General features: G+C 37.1%; 2 protein-coding genes across 2 annotated transcripts in view; both read right to left on the reverse strand.

Moving 5' to 3' along the window:
- The window catches only part of LOC109837757 (phosphoglucomutase, chloroplastic), a 14,459-nt gene extending 2,169 nt beyond the window's left edge, over positions 1-12,290 (reverse strand). Inside the window, exons 1-11 of the mRNA XM_020406105.1 lie at positions 12,184-12,290; positions 12,046-12,114; positions 11,433-11,501; positions 9,471-9,593; positions 9,332-9,384; positions 7,038-7,116; positions 6,888-6,952; positions 6,720-6,787; positions 979-1,097; positions 810-884; positions 615-730 (exon numbers count right to left, since the gene is read on the reverse strand). Of these exons, the coding sequence (XP_020261694.1) occupies positions 615-730; positions 810-884; positions 979-1,097; positions 6,720-6,787; positions 6,888-6,952; positions 7,038-7,116; positions 9,332-9,384; positions 9,471-9,593; positions 11,433-11,501; positions 12,046-12,114; positions 12,184-12,225 (878 nt within the window). The 5' untranslated portion in view covers positions 12,226-12,290. The remainder of the gene's footprint in view (positions 1-614; positions 731-809; positions 885-978; positions 1,098-6,719; positions 6,788-6,887; positions 6,953-7,037; positions 7,117-9,331; positions 9,385-9,470; positions 9,594-11,432; positions 11,502-12,045; positions 12,115-12,183) is intronic.
- LOC109838952 (phosphoglucomutase, chloroplastic-like) lies at positions 14,382-15,208 on the reverse strand. The gene is made up of 5 exons (XM_020407384.1): positions 15,126-15,208; positions 14,900-14,942; positions 14,750-14,815; positions 14,623-14,667; positions 14,382-14,539 (listed from the first exon to the last, which is right to left on the reverse strand). Exons 1-5 carry the CDS (start codon positions 15,206-15,208, stop codon positions 14,390-14,392), a joined length of 387 nt encoding a protein of 128 aa, XP_020262973.1. The 3' UTR covers positions 14,382-14,389.

Raw genomic sequence — 15,879 nt, forward strand, 5'->3', positions numbered from 1 at the left:
AAATAGTGAAAGAAGATCAAAAGCTAGGAGAAAGAAGCTCAGATGCACAGTGCTCAAATTGGAAGTTAATTGGAGATTGCCTCCTGCACCAAAGCTGAAATGTTTTTTTATTGGAATTTTCCACATGGTAAGCCACCAACTGTAATGGAAATCTCAAAGGGATGTTCAGAAGCAGCTGAGGATCTGATTCATGTATCATGGAGTTGCCCTCATTCATTGCAAGTACAGGAAGAAAGAAGGGCAGAGCTGAATCTGGATGTAGAGTCTGAATTAGGAAATCATTCTTTTGTGAGAAGGCTGAGAGGGGTGATATTCTACAGCACTTAAGGAAATATCAGTGTGACCGGGTATTTGGAAGAAACTCAATTGTCCAAAAGTTGTTTGTTGAAACGCTACCATGGACAGGGAATACACGTGTGTACAAGAGCCTATGGAAATATATGGTAAGCGGTGTAATTTGACTGAAAAATGAAGAATGTGTTGGCTCAACAACTGTTTCATATCACAACATCCAACAAGTATATGTGCTACTTGATAATTTATCTGCTGATTCATGTGGCAAGCTCCACATAAAACCTTTAGGAGAAATTTTATATTTCTCAAGCAAGACTTACCATATTCCATCCTTCTCGCGGATGTGATCAGAACCAGTTCCAAAGCTTTCCTCCCCACAGATAGACAACCTCCCAGCATCCATTAAGTTGCCAAAGAATTTCCAGCCAGTGGGAACCTGCGCACAAGATAAATCAATTCCAATTTGATTCAAATCCTATAACACTCCCAAACAACAAAAGCTAAGGAGGTTAAACCTCATAGAATGGAAGATTTAGTTTCTCAGCAACACGATCAAGGGCGCCACTTGTTGGCATAGACCTAGCGAGTCCCTGGTGATATTCAGCTGTGAGTTTGTGGAAGTAAAAGTGGTTGAACTGCACCATATTTCACATGGAACTCAGGATTAACTATACACATTTGTACCTTAGGACCATCTTGAAAATATGGGATTGCTGCCTGAGCATTAGCAGCAATAATTGCAACAGAATCAGATGGAGTGATAAAAAAATTTCTTCCAAGAATCATGTTCCGATCACCATCCCCTGAATCATCAGTTTTACGTTATAATGGAAAATTCTACTGTATGATTATCAGTTCTCAACTTAAATGGCAACTCAAACAATCCACAGAGTCAAGATATCTCCACAGACTCTCAGACCTTACAACATGTATTAAATAACTATCCATACAAATGAAAACCTAAAAAATGATTCAGTCAACAGTAACAAATGATTCAGTCAACAGTAACATCAACAAGTAATGATAATAAGTAATCTGATGGACACATGATATAATTGTGAAGGTAACATTTTTAAGACTCAGCTTTCCTCTAGCAACAGAACTCCTATGCAGGAGATGGACACATGATATAACCAGATAGAGAACGGATGAGTCCATTGAGCAATCTAAAAAGTCAATGCATGAAGCAATTAAATACAAACTTTCAGAGCGTTGTCATGAATTTTGGTGAAGTAATTTGTGTGTTTCCAGTCTGGTGGAATGATTGAAATTATACAGAAATAAGATCTAATTGATATGAGGTGAGCAGAGAGATACAAGTACAATGGAAAGCATGGGAAGCCAAAAATTGTATAGGGGAAGTGATGCAAAACGGGGGAGGGGGTCTATCGGAATCAGCGATCTAACTTAAACAACGCACCGTTTGGCCCAAAAATCATTTTATTCGGTAGGAAATTAATTAAAGCAGTTAATGCGACAGATGGATTTTAACAAGATTTGCAATGATAGTCATAAACAATCCCAATCTCGAATAATTTAATTGTAATATTCATTATCATTGCACAAGTTTTACAATCAATATCAAGTTTTAACAATCACATGTTCAGTTTCTCTCAACTCACAATTATACTTTAAGCAGTGAATATATGATAAGAGTTTAGAGATGTATTATTCATGTAATTAACTAACAAAATAAAATCAACAGAAAAATAAGGGACGAAAGAAAACAAAACCTTCGTCAGTCTGAACAGACTCGACGTGAGAGACCTCTGGAGGTGGGGTGACGACAACGGTGAACTGAACGACGACGACGAGGCGGAGATCTGACGACGACGAGTGCGACGGTGTTGAACTGATAACAACGTGGTGACGAATCTGAACGACGAAGGTGGCGGCGATTCTGAGCAGCGACTAGAGTGACGACGTCGGTAAGGTTGACGGGACGATAGCGATGTGATGATTTGTGGTAAGCGGCTGTGGCAGTGGTAGTATTGCTCTGATAGGGAATTTTGCCAAACAGTTGGTGTACATGAAGGCGGCAGTTGCTGGGAAAGGAGGCTCGGTGACAGTGGGAGTAGGGCGGCTGCTTGGGAGGAGATGATGACGCTGGTGGTGCGGAGGTGGAGATCAGGGGCGAACTGAGTGTGGATCTGATGGTTGCAGGGAAGATGAGGGTTTGACTGATTGTTGACGTGGGGAAGACGAGGGAATGCTTGGCGACTGGAGGAAGAGGACATAGGGAACGACCTAGGGTTTCACACCCGAGGCCTAGGTTTCACACCCAAGGCTTCACACCAGATTTTAGCTAATGTAATTTTTCATTCAATAATTCATTGATTTTCAATAGTCTCATACAACATTATTTATAAAAAAAACTACGTGTATACAACGTATAATAAAAATAGAAACAAACAACAATCCCTCAAATCACTCAACTAAAATTAAACTAAATTTCAAATTTCAAATTTTAAAATTCAAATTTTAAATTTTAAATTTTAGATTTCAAAATTCAAAATTCAAAAATATATCAACTAATCAAATATTGTCATTTCTTGTCCTCATTATTCTCCCCGGGTGGGAGAAAACTCGACTCCGTCGAGTTAGCTACAGAAACTTGACATCTTCAATATACTCTGTCTGCATCTTAATCTGCTGTCAGTTATTTTTTTGCATCTCAAATTATTAGCTAGATTGTATTGTAAATTCACCATCTAAAATATTATCAAAATTCACTGCTGTATGGATGAATATATAGAAATGGAGTAAAGTGAAAGAACTCTCATAAATAATAGGTTAGGATCAGGCTTATATCAGTGGACTGCCAATAACATTGTGAACTGTTTAATCACTCAATATTGAAAATAGAACTATGACCAAATTAATAAATGTTGTCATTAATTAGTTCAAGAGCTGGAAAAGCCCATAAATATCATGTAAAATCTTAAACAGCTATAAAAAAACTGTATTGGACAAGTCCAAACCATCTAAAATATCAGCATTAATAGTTTTAAATTATGTCCTGACTCCATATCATTTATTTCAGTTAACAATGTATTTATTCAAATTAGATCACTGATTCCCCATTATATGATCAATACAAAATAAAAATGATGTAAATCAACTCAATTGTTCATGATGAAATGCAGACTCAAACAATGAGATCAATGACAGATGTAAACTCAACGAAGTGTTCAATACGCATAACGTCCTCTATCAAATGAAATAATTAGGTGTTCCTTCGTTGATGTGCATAACAAATTTCTTGTCCTAACAATGATAGTGAGGAACATGCAGACACATGCAGGAAAGATGAGTATTTTGGTGCACTTAACATGAGAGAAAAAGGAAATGAAAACACTCGTGCTACAGCTTGTATCCCTAATCAATATTTTCTCCCAAAATGGATCAGTATATGTGGGAGTGATTGTTGGGACAATGCATGGTGGTGGGATATCTAGTATGGTAGTTATTTCACTAGGCTTAGTTTGATATTCAACTTCCATACATATATCATCAGGAACGTGTTGGGTATCATAATTGTCTGGGAGGACTTCGTGAGGGACATCAACAACGTTTTCAATTACGGGAGGGAGTTCAAGAGGCGTTGGCCTTTCAATTTCAGAAACAATTTTAGGGATAACATCAGTGAACTCCGTGATCATGTGGGTAGCTTAGGAAAGGACCGGAGTGTTGTCATTGTATGAAATTTTAATCAACTCCACAATTGTTGGGGTAGTTTCAGAAGGTACAGAAATGTATGGTTCTTCGATTATACTATCCTGGATTTTCTTATCAGAGTTAGATTCTGTCAAATTTACGGCTTGGGTAACAGTTTCCTCAATAATAGATTTTGATTCCGTTACAGACGGCTTATTAATTCTAACTCTGAACAGAGTTGTACAGACGGATGCAACGTGCTCATATCCTTGACAATTGTAACATTGCATTATTGGGTTAAGTTTGGAGAGAGATCTTTCTGACTTCTGGCCCTTGGGATCGACTCTAGACTGGGAATAACTAGGGCTAAATTGACTCGGATGCTGACTAGAGGTAGTGGCACGAGAAGACTGGGAGGAATGAGTTCGAAAATCCTGACCACTATGAGATTGGTGGAATTTGGCTTCATCTAGATTTTGAACTAAGACGTAAGCTCTCTCAAGGGTGTCTACTCCTCGAGCAAAGAGTTTGGTTTGGAGGTCACTTCTCAATCCGGCTCTAAACTTTAACAAGACTTTCATTGGTGCCTCTTGCTCAATGGTGCTGCATCGAGTAAACAATTCATCAAATTGAGTAACATACTCTTTTACAGATTTGGTTCCCTGAGTAAGACAATGCCACTTATCTAGCAATCTATGAATAAATGATGACAGGAGATATTTTCGTTTCAGTTCGTCGGTCATTTCTCGCCAAGTAAAAATTGGTAACTCACATCTAATATGCCTTATCATTTCAAAGTTAGACCAATATTGACAGGCGGTTCCGGTGAGCTTCATTGTGGCAAACTTGATTTTCTGAGATTCTGTCAGGATGTACCAATCGAAGTAGCGATCCATGCTCTTCAGCCAGCCAAAGAAAGTTTCTGGATCGAGCTTACCATCAAAGGTTGGTGGATCAGGCACAAGTTGAGGTGGGGGTCGATGAACGATGTACCCATGACCTTGCAGTGGGTATCCATAGACTTGACCTCGTGGCGGAGTTGTAACGCGCGCTTCTGCGAGCCTAGCAAGCCTTTCATTGGTGTCGTCAAATCGTGCTGCTAGTTCACCGAATTTCTTAAGGAGTTCGGACTCTACACTGCCTGACATGCTTGACTCACTAGTTGACTCACTAGTTGACTCACTTGATTTTTCTAATCGATATGGTAGACATGTGCGAGTGACAAGTACTAACAACTAAATGAGATGAATGATTTTTTTATCAATTAAAAGACTCAAAAAAAAAATTAAAAAAATTCCTACCCTAGAACCATGCTCTGATACCAAAATGATGCGAAACGGGGGAGGGAGTCTATCGGAATCAGCGATCTAATTTAAACAACGCACCGTTTCGCCTAAAAATCATTTTATTCGGTAGGAAATTAATTAAAACAGTTAATGCGACAGATGGATTTTAACAAGATTTGCAATGATAGTCATAAACAATCCCAATCTCGAATAATTTAATTACAATATTCATTATCATTGCACAAGTTTTACAATCAATATCAAGTTTTAACAATCACATGTTCAGTTTCTCTCAACTCACAATTATACTTTAAGCAGTAAATATATGATAAGAGTTTAGAGATGTATTATTCATACAATTAACTAACAAAATGAAATCAATAGAAAAATAAGGGACGAAAGAAAACGAAACCTTCATCAGTCTGAACAGACTCGACGTGAGAGATCTCTGGAGGTGGGGTGACGACAACGGTGAACTGAACGACGACGACGAGGCGAAGATCTGATGACGACGAGTGCGACGGTGTTGAACAGATAACGACGTGGTGACGAATCTGAACGACGAAGGTGGCGGCGATTCTGAGCAGCGACTAGAGTGACGGGGTCGGTAAGGTTGACGGGACGATAGCGATGTGATGATTTGTGGTAAGCGGCTGTGACAGTAGTAGTATTGCTCTGGTGGGGAATTTTGCCAAACAGTTGGTGTACATGAAGGCGGCAGTTGCTGGGAAAGGAGGCTCGGTGACAGTGGGAGTAGGGCGGCTGCTTGGGAGGAGATGATGACGCTGGTGGTGCGGAGGTGGAGATCAAGGGCGAACTGAGTGTGGATCTGGTGGTTGCAGGGAAGAGGAGGGTTTGACTGATTGTTGACGTGGGGAAGACGAGGGAATGCTTGGCGACTGGAGGAAGAGGACATAGGGAACGGCCTAGGGTTTCACACCCGAGGCCTAGGTTTCACACCCAAGGCTTCACACCAGATTTTAGCTAATGCAATTTTTCATTCAATAATTCATTGATTTTCAATGGTCTCATACAACCTTATTTATAAAAAAAAAACTACGTGCACACAACGTGCAATAAAAATAGAAACAAACAACAATCCCTCAAATCACTCAACTAAAATTAAACTAAATTTCAAATTTCAAATTTCAAAATTCAAAATTCAAATTTTAGATTTCAAAATTCAAAATTCAAAAATATATCAACTAATCAAATATTGTCATTTCTTGTCCTCATTAGGAAGACATGAAAAGTTTCAAATAGCTTAAAACAAAACTCGGTATTTAGCATTTGGCTGGAAAAGATGAAGTAGAGGGAAGGCTTGATGTTTAAGCTCAGTGCAATAATTCTGCACTATTAAAAGTTCTGAGATATATATGATGCAATTTCCCTGTTTCAAGCTTTTTAATTATTTACGGTTTTAAAGTTAAGGTTCTGCATATCATTCATGTTGGCACATCAAATATTGAGCCTTGTACCTACCATCACTTGCTGCTCCAAGATCAGGTGCATTTTCTGCATACATAATCTCCACCAGATCTTTAGCATACCTGTCCAAAAAGTAAAAAAAAAGAAAAGTAAAAGATGGATCCATAGACCAGAATCAAGAACTTTCTGATAAGATGCATCTTCTTCTTTTTCCCTCCTTACGTCAGATTAGGATCAGGATGGCCATGACCAAAATCTTCTAAAGGAACTCCATTTGAGATGCAATCCTGCAAGGTATATATAAGTTTATATTCTTAAACTGCAATTAAGGTGTCATTTATTTACAATGTGTTAATGTGTTTCGTATTAAACCGGGTTGGCTCCAAGTCGATCTACAAATATAGGTTTTGCATATGCACCCGTCACTGCATGCATGGCATCAAATGTAAACCTGAAAATTTTAGCTGAATCATTATATTTTAACCATATGCTTCAAATATAAAAGCAAGATTTGGCTATTGATGAAGCCTACAAGGATTAATTATCTTCTCGGAACAACACAAAACTAAAACCAGCACAAACATACACAACAGAATTGTATATATATATATTAGAAACAACTATAAACAAATAATGTTAAAGAGAAAGGATGATCTGTCAAAACATTAGAACTGATCCAAAGTTATATTCGGAGTCATAAATAACACATCAGATACCTTTAAGTGGGAGCTATATATAACCAATGGTGCCAAAAAGCCACCATTTTACAAAACTTAAACAAATGGGTCATGCACTAACAATGAATAAGAAAACTTAACGCTCCTCGGTCGCATAGGTTTTTATGCCTCTGCACAACCCACATGTATAACAATTCTCATACCAGTATCCTATTCAGTAACAGTTATAGGGAGCAAGAGCTGCGCTGAGTACCGAGAGAACATAGCATGTTATAGGGAGCAAGAGCTGCTCTGAGTACCGAGAGAACATAGCATGATAGATGTCACCAAATTATACCGTAAACGCTAATTACATCAAAGTGGGAAGTAGGATACCGAAATGACTTTCTCAGAAGCATGATTCTCTATTTTAACTCGCTTGGAATCAAACAAATCACTGAACAACGCATCCTAATTGGTCTCTCAAAAAAGTGAAAAAGAGTTGAGATTTTTTTCTCATTATTCATTAACTCTAACATGCACAGTCTATTAGTTATGCTAAGAAAATATTGATAATCCCAGTAAGACTCGTTATATCATAAGCTTCCTTCGAATTAAAGAAAAAGGATCCCTGGGTTTAACTAGGCGCAGAATTACAATTTCAAAAACCTTTTTGTAAACCAAATCAATGTATTATAATCCAGACAACAGTCCTAGCAAAATTAACAATTTTTAAAAACTGAAGATGTCTACAGAGTAGCTAAGGAGCAGAATGGTATTTATACCATTTGGATTTTGGCATAGTGGCCCCAGTTCCACGTGACAGTTTCCAACAAATAGGCAGACATGATTAACTACATTTCCAGCTTAATGGTCATCACCATGAAAATTACCGTAGAATATGCAGTGTGCTTTGTGTTTTGGTTTTCTGCTTCATTTTAGCTCACACGTCTATTAATTGTTGGAATAGGTATTTGATTAAACACATTGAAGAAAAACAGCATCAACCATGGAGAATACAACTTTGAATAAAGAATGCTCTTTCGATGGTAAACATGCATGAAGAACTAAGGATACCCAACCCAATAACAGTAAAGGGGTATACTAAACTTTGACAACTACTCCAGTAGATCTTACTATATATATAAATAGCTGATGGTTGAAGCTGAAGATTATGAGTAACTGAAAGCACTGTGGAGAAAGTTTTATCCTAGGGACCTTACATTTGTTTTATTCATATTTCTTACTAAACTGATTTTAGCTTTCTATTGACTCCATTGACGACGGCACATTTGAACTCCATCACCATGCAATATATTCCACATCAAAACATATTGAAGAAGCAGAAACAATCAAGAGAAACAGTAAAAATATTGTTTAAGGGATTAGTCTTGATGACAGTGGCAAGAAAAGAAGAAAGTAATTTTTTTTTCTTGTCGATTGACCACAAACAAAACAGTAATTCCCTCATTAAAAAAATAACTCACACAAGTATCTTATGAACTTTTCCTCGTGTGCTTTATCTTGGTACCAATCCCCAATTTCTTCTAAACCAGAGTAGGCAATCAATTTGGACAAAAATTGTTGATAAAACCTGAAGTATTCATCAAAAGCTACAAAAACGTTTAATAATTCAAGCTATAATATCCATGCGTCTGAATCGACCGCCGCTTTATGGCTCATAGAGCATCAAACTTGACGATACTTCTTTATTAGCATTAGCGAGTGCGCATATCTTGGTATAGCACAACTGATGCACAATTTTCAACGGCAAATATGCACCATGTGAAACCTAAGTAGGCCCTCTTTTGAACAATAACTGATTAAATCCAAAATCACCCTCACAACGTTTAACATTCTAGCAACCATTGTGCAGGCTTTTTCTGTCATAGGTGCAATACGCATAACGCTTCTTTTCAAAGTGATTGATTACAAAGATTATGTCAGATTTTCTTTCCATTCATATTGGTAGAATTCTGTCCTTAAATTTTCATCCTGGATATCATGTACCTGAAATCTGGTCTAGAAAGAAGATCTTTGATAAGCTGAAAGTCAAACACATCCTGAAAAGAAATAATTTCAGCTGTTACTCAAAGAGAAGAAAGATTTAAAGCAATAATTTAAAGGTTAGTGCCGCTTCACTGCTTACCTCCATTAATTCCAAGTAATCAGAAACTGGATCTATCACCTCTATGTTGAAGTTACCATAGTTTGTAATTCCTATGCGTGAGAGGTCCACATCAGGGATATCTGCTACTTTAATTTCAGAAATCTGCAGATATTATAAATTAGAACTCATAATGGCTAATACATTGCAAAACATCTGGAGTTCATATAAAAATAGAACTCATAATGGCTAATACGCATAACATTAAAGTAAGGCGTTGAGTTCTATTATAAACACTTTATAAATTAAAAATATACTGTAAAGAATGCACATGAACAGATAAAAAGAGAATAATGATTCAAGAATTCAGAACAGCATCAACATCAGCAGCAATAGGCTCATCACATAGTCCAAATGCATACTAAATTGCCTCGATTATTCATTAAATGTGAGCTACCGCTGTTGAGCAGATGCTGATAATCTAATGATTATTCAGAACTGTTTAATATTAGTCCAAACAATCTAATGAAGCACTCTTGAGTCTCTAATGAAATGTTGAAGATCCCATTTGCTTTGTTACTATGTTACAACTGTCATCTATTACCATTACTACATTCACTTATTAACCCCCAATTTTGGCAAATGCCAAAATTTAAACAAAAAAAAAGTAGTTCATGAGTGTGATGATGGTAATAATCCCTCGCATTCCACACTAGAAATGGTTATTCATCACCTACGTGATTATTGAAATTGTTAAGAAAAATTCATATCTAGAAGGGGACAATAACCGTCAGATGGTGATCTACATATGTACATGCTTACACGCATACGGTATTATGTGTGTGTGCGCGCGTGAGCGCATGTGGGAAGACAGGTGGCTGTGGGGGAATGTGGTCGGGTGTTGTGCGTGTACACATGGGCACATGGACCTCTGCATTCTGTTCAAAAGTAAAGTTTGTTCTCACCTTTAAAACTTCAAGATGGATCACATAAATGGGCAATGCATTCTGTTCATTTTGTATATCGAGTCATAAAAGACATATCGATAAAAGATTATGCATTTTAAACTTTCAATCATCCAGTTATTGATTCGTTCTGTTCTATATTAAACAGTCATTCATTTTGCAACTGTTAGATGAAAAGGATTATAAATATTCAAAAACCACAATTTTTGCATCTCATATGTTTACAACCCATATATCAAGATGGGAGTTGTGAATCATCCATTAGCGTGGATTACCATATACTTTGGTAGATGGAAACAAACTTTAAATTTAATCCTAGGAAACTATAAAGCCTTAAATTTTACATCTGTATACGTATAGTTATGGAGAGTTTGAATAGGACTCTACCAGTGATTTGAGCTTTGATTCCATTAGTTGGAAACTATACGTTATCATTTTAAATCCCAAAAGATAGAGTGTTCTAAGTCAGACTTAAAATAGGCGGTCTTGAACGTGAGTTGCATAGGTGTACGGAGTATAAATTTATATAACACCTAAACTTCGGTGTTGAAAGGTTTTACACTATTTGGATCAAGATCAATAAGTTGGGCTAGTAAATCAGAAGCTTCAAATCATAGTTTTGCTCGTATCTTAATTCATTCACTTGGAAGGTGTCGACCAAGGAAAAAAAATTCTATAATGATCATGTGAACTTTTATTTTGTGTCTGTATGTGTAGAACTTTAGTAATCATAGGCTACGCATAATTACCTATTCCCCCTGATTTGACAAAACTTAAGGAAATGGGAGCTAAATGTCGTAAAGTATTTACCTAACTGTATGATTCAGGACCTAGCTTTATGCAATTGAGTTCTCCTATACTCATCAACAAAATATTTTCCTGTCTATTTTTGGTAGCAACCAGTAGTAATACTGGTGTTAGCAGTTAAAATTGATATTCGAAAACATTAAAGATTCACCAGTCGAGTAAGAAAACAGGACCAGATTACACCGTAATAGAAAAAGGAAATGTAAGAGGGAGAAAACGATCAGACACGTACAGAAAGTGTATTTCCATAAATTTTGTCTGTGATCGACTCTGGGGCAGGCTGTCCACTGTTGTAGTTAAACTGGAGATAAACATTATTAAGAAAAATAGTAAGAAACAAGAGAAAGTTGTTCAAGAATAAAGAAACAATCAAATATTTTCCATTTAGAATGGAAATATTCTTACAAATATATTAGACAAAGAAGTGTGGTTAAACACAAAAGTAGGTAATATAACTCTTTAGCAGATTCCCTTCACTTCCAAGCAGCGGTTGAAAACCAACTACCTAGATGACTGTAGCTTTGAAACTGAGCAAGATAAGTATATATCTGGAAAGTTATTTTGCTCACTCAGGTAAAGTTTACGTATTTTCTGCCAGGCACGATCAGAGGCTTAGGATTGATTTGGTGTATGAATAATGAATATATAGAATTTGCCCACTTCAGAAGATGATGTCGTGAAAGAGATCTGCATATTTAATTATGTAAGTAAAAGGCGTTGTCTAATCATCAATCTGCTGGAAACTTTTTGCTGAAATGGCTCTTGAGGACTATAAAATCTTTGGACAATTACCATCTTATATTTAAAAAGAAGAAAAATAAGTTCATATATGGTGAAGAAATCACCTTAATCCCCCAATCATTTTCTGGTCCACCTGGATTGTGGCTTGCACTCATTATAAAACCACCATTTGCCTATCAATATAAGCTATTAGAAGAGAAATAAAGAAAACAGCTCTAGTGTAAACAGACATACGAGAATACCTTTCTCTTGCGAATTACTGCAGAAACAGCAGGAGTAGACATAATGCCATCCCTATAATTGCATATACTTATTCAGATTTTAATGCAAAGCTAACCTAACTGAATACACCTATTAGAAACAGATCATACGAATATTAAATGAAAATGAAAGCAATAAGAGGCAACTTTACCATCATAACAACATTACTTAGACGCACACATTATGTAGAAGAAAAAAGGCATAGAAATATTGATCTAAACTGACAACATAATATATCCTACCTCTTGTGTAGGTATATCTATTCTAGAACATTTGGAGGTTTACTCAATGATTACCCAAGCTTAAACTGCACGACTTAAAAATGTAGGTCTGTCTAACAGCCAGCTGCCAAAAATTTTTATGCAAGGAATGAGTTTTCAGTAAATATACCAGCTTTAGCAATATTGTTTCAGTTCCGGAGGGAACAGATGTCACACTATCGGAAACAAGTATCAACTTGGTAACATTTCTACAATGTTCCAGTTATGTTCTGGCCCTTATATTGGCTCATTTTGGACTAGTTGTTTGTTACATGAGTGGCAATCTGGTTTCAGTATGCTTAGTCGGTATCCAAATTGTTTGCTCAATAATAGTGAAAAATGCCAAAAGGCATTAAGAATTTAGTGAAACAGAAAACAGTAATCCAAAAGGTCATCCATATCCACATACATGCATAATTATGAATGGGGAAAACAAACATGCATATTAAACAATGTGTAAGTGTATTAAGGGTTTTGAGTTTTTGGTTGGTGTTTGACCCTCCTTGACTTTGCTCCAGGAGATTTGTCATTTTCAGATTGGAACCACTCTTTCAGTATCAGCATCATAGTAGACTCTAAACTAAAAGTGGAAATACTAAATTGGAACCACTGAACGTGAATTATCTCGTAAACGATGATCTTCCAATGAAATCTTTCCCAACATGATGGCATTTTGTACCTTAAATCCGAACTTTATATGAACATAAAGAGAGAAGAAGAGGAGAGAATGCACACATAAACACAAGCTTGCTGAACAAGCACAAACTGCTGATTGCACACAAAGATAAGGCCACCTAAGAGGGAAACAAGCACGATAGGCATGCGCATAAGCGCCATACAGATAGAGACAATGGTGCATGGATATGTGCAAGTGGCAGTCATAGACGCACCTAGGGATGCACACAGAGATACGGGTAAGAATACACATAGAGGCAGATGCCAGGCACACACCTGCAGTGATGCAGTTGTACACAGGAAATACATATTTAACTAGGATTAACTTCTTCTTCTTGCTAACCCATGTTGACGGACTTCGGTTAGTTTCCTCATGATTATAATATTTGAAGATATGTAGTTCAGGATTTATTTGCAGTTAGAAATATGAAAGAGATGCAATAGCTCAGAAAGGTTGAGTATTAATTGTTGAAGGATATGTATCTCAAATATTCTGCAGTGGATTGTCTCTATGTGGACAGTAACTGACTGTTGAATGCACCTTTTGTTTTCAAGCCAAATGGCTGTTCAGTATCCTGTAATGAGATTCTAAACTATTTGTCTAGTGATGTGACTCAGTCCAAACCATTTGATAGCTTGTAAACTACTCCATGAAATATACAAATATCACATGCAAAAGCAGTGAAATCAACGTAACAAAAATCCTCCGAATCGGGTCTGTAATTTGCAATTGAACCCCCAACAGTGATTAAAGTTTGCACTTGCAATCAAGTAAGCCAGTTTACAGAGAATTGAAGTCAGAAGGCTACAGGAAAGTGAAATATAACAACAAGACTAGCTCGCATGGCATTGTTGAAAGACTTTACAGCAATTTCTATCGAGATTACTTATCTATTATGCTATTTATTTATTCTGTAGAATCCTATTTTTGTTTAACTTCCACAAAATCTTCATCATTTTCTTTTCCTTCTTTTTCCCCTCTGAATAGACAAACTTTTGGGAAAATATGGAAGGAGTGAATGAAATCACCACTCTCCCATTAGTAATTCACTTCCATTGGTTCTGTTATAGTCATCCATCTAAACATGAACCATTAAACTTATAATATTCAGAGAATTAGAATTTATAATTTTGTAACAATTTTACAATTCAATACTATAGAAGGATTCAACAACAGTGGCCAATATGCTCAGTAAGCAACTCACCGCATTGCAGGAGCAAAGCACAAAGCAAAAGGACATAACCAAATAAACTACTGGACAAAAGCAAAAATAGACTGAAAAACATTTGGTAGGGAAGATCGAAGGACCTGCGCAGCCTCTTTATTGAAGTATCGCCCATCGCCCCCCAAAACCAGCACACCATTCTTGAAGTCATCCGGCGGCAAAGAGTTAAACAATGCCTACACAAAAGTTAATCAAAACAAAGTCAAGTCCTTTTCCACAATTCACAACCTACATTGCAATCCAATAACCAATACAGTACCTGGATCCAATTCGCAAGGTAATTCTCTTCTCGAAAAACCTTAACCTAGAATCATAACCACAGTCCAATCCATCAGCCAACACTCAACAATCAATTACGTCAAAGAAACAAAACCCTAACCACGTGCCTTTTTCCGTAGCCCGCTAGTTCCCGTCTTCTGCCCTTCAACTGGCTTCGTAGGGACCGCCTTGATCTGAAGAACCAAAACCCTAAAAATTAACAAAATTTACCAAAAACTAAAATTAAGAAGGAAAAAAGGAGAAAAAAAAGATTCAACCGTGAGCTCAGCGGCTCGTTCGGTTGGGAAGCAGTAAGATGGCCTTCACTGAGGAAACGATGGAACAGCGAAACTCTTGGGATGTGATCGAGGATTAGGCATCGCAGCTTTGATTGGAGGGAGATGATAGGGATCGCCATCTGAGTGAATTGCGCGGGAGGAAATTGCCGGGATGGAAGTGGGAAGACTAATGGAGGAAGAACGCGTCAGACGATATCTGAGAGACTGTAAAGCGGCGATTGCCCGATCTTCGGTGAGCTCTGAAAGGTTAAGCGAAGGGGTAAATGGCATCTGAATTTGATTCGACATGAAGGGGATTTCGTCCCTTGATGGCTGCCGCGAAAGTCGAAGGCGGAAGTTAGATGGTTGAGTGACACGTGGCAAGGGTCCCACCAATCCCCAATCCGTAACGGGGCCATTTGGTTTTAGTTTAGATCCAGAGGGGATTGGACTTATTAAAGAGAGTGGAGCTCAGATTCACGAGATCTCGCGTCTCCGGAGACAGGCTGGCCTTCCTCAAAAGGGGCGATCGGTTAAATTTCTATAAATTATAAGAAAAGAAAAACACTCAAAATATAAATTTTTTTATATTTCTTAAAAAACATTATATGAAAAGTTTTCAGAAATCAAAAAATATAATTTTTCTTATTTGTTGCATTTTATTTGTTTGGTTCAAAACAAGAAATTTGGCTCATTATTTTATAGAACTAGCAAATTTTTCTTTTCTTTTATTTGGTTACATATGGTAAATTTATAGAAAAGTATCAACAACCATATCCATCACTTTACAACGACTATTTTAACGGCTAGTGTGACATGCTCTGTCACGCCCCGCTTCCCAAAATACAGAGGAATCGGATCGTGAACAAGCCCGCGACGTATTAGATTGAGAAGAATATACACTATCATTTGTTTTCTCTTTTCTTTTCTTCTCAATCCAATACGCTAAGCGTCTGGAAATAAATACAATGCGAAGTCAC

This window comes from Asparagus officinalis, chromosome 4, assembly GCF_001876935.1.
Source record: "Asparagus officinalis chromosome 4, Aspof.V1, whole genome shotgun sequence".
NCBI lineage: Eukaryota > Viridiplantae > Streptophyta > Magnoliopsida > Asparagales > Asparagaceae > Asparagus > Asparagus officinalis.